Source organism: Arachis ipaensis, chromosome B08 (assembly GCF_000816755.2).
Source record: "Arachis ipaensis cultivar K30076 chromosome B08, Araip1.1, whole genome shotgun sequence".
In the NCBI taxonomy this organism is placed as follows: Eukaryota; Viridiplantae; Streptophyta; class Magnoliopsida; order Fabales; family Fabaceae; genus Arachis; species Arachis ipaensis.
In genome coordinates this window covers 103,371,576-103,375,720 of record NC_029792.2, presented here as the reverse complement: position 1 = coordinate 103,375,720, position 4,145 = coordinate 103,371,576, and the positions used below count along the sequence as shown (strand labels likewise).

At 35.0% G+C, this 4,145-nt stretch overlaps 1 protein-coding gene across 1 annotated transcript; it reads right to left on the bottom strand.

Moving 5' to 3' along the window:
* LOC107612601 (isocitrate dehydrogenase [NAD] catalytic subunit 5, mitochondrial) lies at nucleotides 782–3,931 on the bottom strand. The gene is made up of 8 exons (XM_016314291.2): nucleotides 3,776–3,931; nucleotides 3,470–3,656; nucleotides 2,516–2,836; nucleotides 2,275–2,436; nucleotides 2,110–2,184; nucleotides 1,903–2,012; nucleotides 1,755–1,827; nucleotides 782–1,428 (listed from the first exon to the last, which is right to left on the bottom strand). Exons 2-8 carry the CDS (start codon nucleotides 3,611–3,613, stop codon nucleotides 1,237–1,239), a joined length of 1,077 nt encoding a protein of 358 aa, XP_016169777.1. The 5' UTR covers nucleotides 3,614–3,656; nucleotides 3,776–3,931; the 3' UTR covers nucleotides 782–1,236.

Genomic DNA, 4,145 nt, shown 5'->3' with positions numbered 1-4,145 from the left:
TTTAGGGTATATGGTTGGATCGAAACTCTTTGGTGTTTGAAGAAATCAAAAAAGAACCTAGAGAAATTCAGGCCCAAACAATGAATCTCGCATCAGAATTCACCAGGAGTAGAAATCAGCAGTGTCGAATTGATCCTTGAGATTTGATACCCAGAGATCAAACGTTGCACCCTTGAAATGGTGGGTTCAGCTCGATTAATTCACGTGGGTTACCGTTGTCATCAAAGATGAAGTTGCAAGAAGACTTTTCCTTTTCCTTTTGTCTGAAGACCTTATCTCTTAAGCATGCTATTATCAATTTCTTGGGAGTTCTCCTATTTTATGTTTTATTGCTTTTGTACCTCTGTTTGTGGTAATTGTAAGCAAACTTCTTTTATTGCAATAAAATTACTATCTTCGAGAAAAAAAAACATTTTAACATATATAGTTTAATTTTGATAAAATAACAATATAAAATATTTTATTAAGTTATTCAACTACATCTATTTTTTTATCACTATTCACATGATAAATATTATTCATTACTTAAGAAAAATAAAAACTATTGTCTCATTGTTCCAGCAAAAACAATCTTCTTTCTTCACCTAAGCCCATGACCAATATGATCATTACTTACAAGGGCAGAAACTTCCCTATCCAAATAAAAGGACAGAAACTTGAAAGTTTGTTACTTTGTTTTACCATTTTGGTATATATATAATTGTATATCACGATTTGGATCAAGTATATACATAGTCAAACATATGGTTTTGGAGTTAAAAACAAAAATTCGAAAACATTATTTTAGGACAACTCCAAACATTGGCATGATTGCACTGATGGAAATTCCTCCTGCAAAACAGACAGAGAGGAGCACAATTGTGTTGCAATTACCAGTAAGTTATTAAACTTATATTAAATGGACAAGAAAGACGAATGAATGAAACATTCGTATGGTACTTCATTCATTTCAACTATATTATTGACAAAGAATAGTAAAATGGACAAAGGAGGGTTATCAATCAAAGTGCATTTTGTAAGTGTAAGGGACTCCAACCCTCTCAAGGCCATAAGACTGCATAGGCAGCGAATATTTTAATGCTTGCCCATGCCTTGTGCCTATAAGGTCACACCCTGCAATGAGTTTTTCCATTATGCTGAGGTAATCCTACTCCTCGAAAAAAGGCCGGGAAAAAATAGACAGGAAGTTAATAGAAAACAAAATTAGCAGCAATTTCTTGCAGACTCAAGCATAATTTAGAGATGATCAATAATTGCTTTGGTGAACTCGGTTGTCTTTGCTTTGCCTCCGAGATCAGCAGTTCGGTACTTCCCTTCTGCAATTGTGTTGAGGATGGCATTTTGAATTTGGTCTGCTTTGTCATGGAGATTCAAATGGCGCAACATTGAAACACCACTCAGCAGTAAAGCAGTTGGATTTGCCAAATTCTAAACAAGCACAAGTCCAGAGGAAATACAGGTAAGCGACAGAAATATAACTCTAATTTAAAAAGGTTGCAAGTAGGTTAGAACCTGTTTGTGACCAATACAGGAGAAGTAAACCAACAACAATTACTATTCACAATTTTTTATTATTTAAAAAGAAAAAAAGATAACACCAAATTAGTTTTATGAGATTGCAGAGGGCAAACTGATATCGAGAACTTTCAGGAAACAAGCATTGAAATAAATCCCATATTCTGTAATAAGTTGATAACAAGGTGAAAAGATACATAACAGATAATATAAGGTTGAGAAAGGACTTAATAGCTTACCTTTCCAGCAATATCAGGTGCTGAACCATGTACAGCCTCAGCTAGTGCAATACCTCCCTCACCAATGTTGCAGCTGAAACAGGTATATAATGATGTCAGATGATAAAATTGCAACTTCTAGCTTTTGTTGACCAAAGTGCAAAACTACCTTGGTGTCAAGCCCAAACCCCCAACCAAGCCAGCACAAAGGTCACTAATAATGTCGCCATACAGGTTTGGCATCACTAGTACATCAAAAAGAGCAGGATTCTTCACAAGCTGAGATTATAAAAGTGAATGAGAGTAATTCCATCTTCAATAATGAAAATGAATTTCCAAATACAGTTGCATCCTAAATCCAAGTTCACAAATATACCATCATGCAGCAATTGTCAATGACAACTTCCTCATACTTTATCTCAGGATACTTCTCCGCAACCTCACGACAACACTAAAACAAATTTCAAAATAAAAGGTTACTATTAGGATTCACAAATAAAATAAGAAAGATATTATAGGTAACTTGAACTTAATGATAGACCTTGAGGAAAAGACCATCAGTCTTCTGCATAATGTTGGCCTTGTGAATAGCAGATACCCTCTCTCTCCCATGTGCTTTGGCATAGTGGAAAGCATACTCAGCAACCCTTAAACTTGCTTGGCGTGTAATGATTTTGAGACTTTCTACTACACCTCTCACAACCTGTTATACAATAATACTGAAAGATACATCAATCAGAACTTGGTTGATAGTATCTAACATCAACTGTTGTAAAGCTTACCTGATGTTCAAGCCCACTGTACTCTCCTTCTGTGTTTTCGCGGATTGTGATGAGATTTACATTATCATACCGAGTTTTGTAGCCAGGAAGGCTATAGCAGGGACGAACATTTGCATACAGATTAAGTTCTTTTCTTAGGGTAAGGTTCAACGAACGATGGCCTTTACCAATTGGGGTGGCCATTGGCCCTTTCAAGCCAACCTGATTTTTCCGAACTGATTCCAAACTTTCCCATGTCAGAAAGCTCTGTGTTCTAGGGTCAATTTCAGTCCCTACATAGTGCTCTTCCCACTCTATGGGCACATCAGCTGCTTTGAATATCTAATCATTTCAATGGTAAGAATCCAGAGTTACAACTTTCAAAGAAACTACTCAATTCCATAAGAATATACTAACAAGTAGACATAACAAGAACCATATATAATTAGATAGCAAACCTGGGGAAAATAAAAATCAAATATCAAACAAGTGAAAAATTCATCATTGACAACTGCATAAATCAAATAAATCCACCCACGCTTATATTTAGGTCCTCCATTCATGCATTTACACAGACCTACACAATTCCATCTTTGTGTTTCAAGTTACAATCCCCTTCTATTGACAACTAGAAACCATACTAACTGATGGAAATATGACCAAAAAGAAAAAAAAAATGAAGCACAAGTTGTTAAAGTCTATTCAAAATCAAAACAAATTAGGCATGCAGCATTCACATTTTCTTAAGAAAAGAGAGAGAAAAATATATATTGTATTCTTCAAATTTCAAACTATTCATAACTATTTACTTATGTATTATCATCGTATTTTAATAAAGTCCTGCCTCCTAGAAGACATTTTTAGCTGAAAATGTTAACTATAAATTACAGTAGTAATACAAAGGACCTTCACACAAAATCAACCATCCATGAGAAACAATTATATGAAACAGTAGGGGAAAACGAGAGTTGAAACCTGTTTGACAGATTCGGCGATTTCGGGGCCAATACCGTCGCCGGGGAAGAGAGTGGCACGGATCGGAGCGGAGGAGAAGAATCTGGCAGCGGTGGAGCGGTTTCCAAGGGTTCGTTTGAGAAGCTGTAAGCCAGAAGAAGCCATAGTTGACGAAGCCACGCTCTTTAACCCAAATTAAAAGCACTCACTGCGTCGATTCGGAACGAAAAAATAATTAAAAAACGGATTAGTTAAGAGATTAACAATACATCAGTGTGGTATTGTAGATTTGGAAAGAACGGTTGCTAGGGATTCAAAAGAAACAACCTTGGGGTCGGGGATTCAAAATGCAAGTGCTTGACCTTGGTTGAGTTGAGAATGAATTGTGAACATTAGAAAACAGAACAAAGCTTTTTTTTTTCTTTTTCATTAATGTAATGTGTATATTTTTCTCTTTTCTGAAACAACGGTGCGGATTCTCTGCACCTTTTCACTTTTTCTTTGGGTTTAATTTTTATTTTCGTTTACTAAAAGGCTCTGTTTATTTAGTGTTTCAATTAAAAAAAATATAAATACTATCACAGTGATATATAAATAAAAAAATTAGTGTGTTTATATTTTAGTTAGTAATATTCACACAAAACATCACAAATAGTTAAAAAATATTTTTATTTTTTTTACCGTTATTCTTCACCAA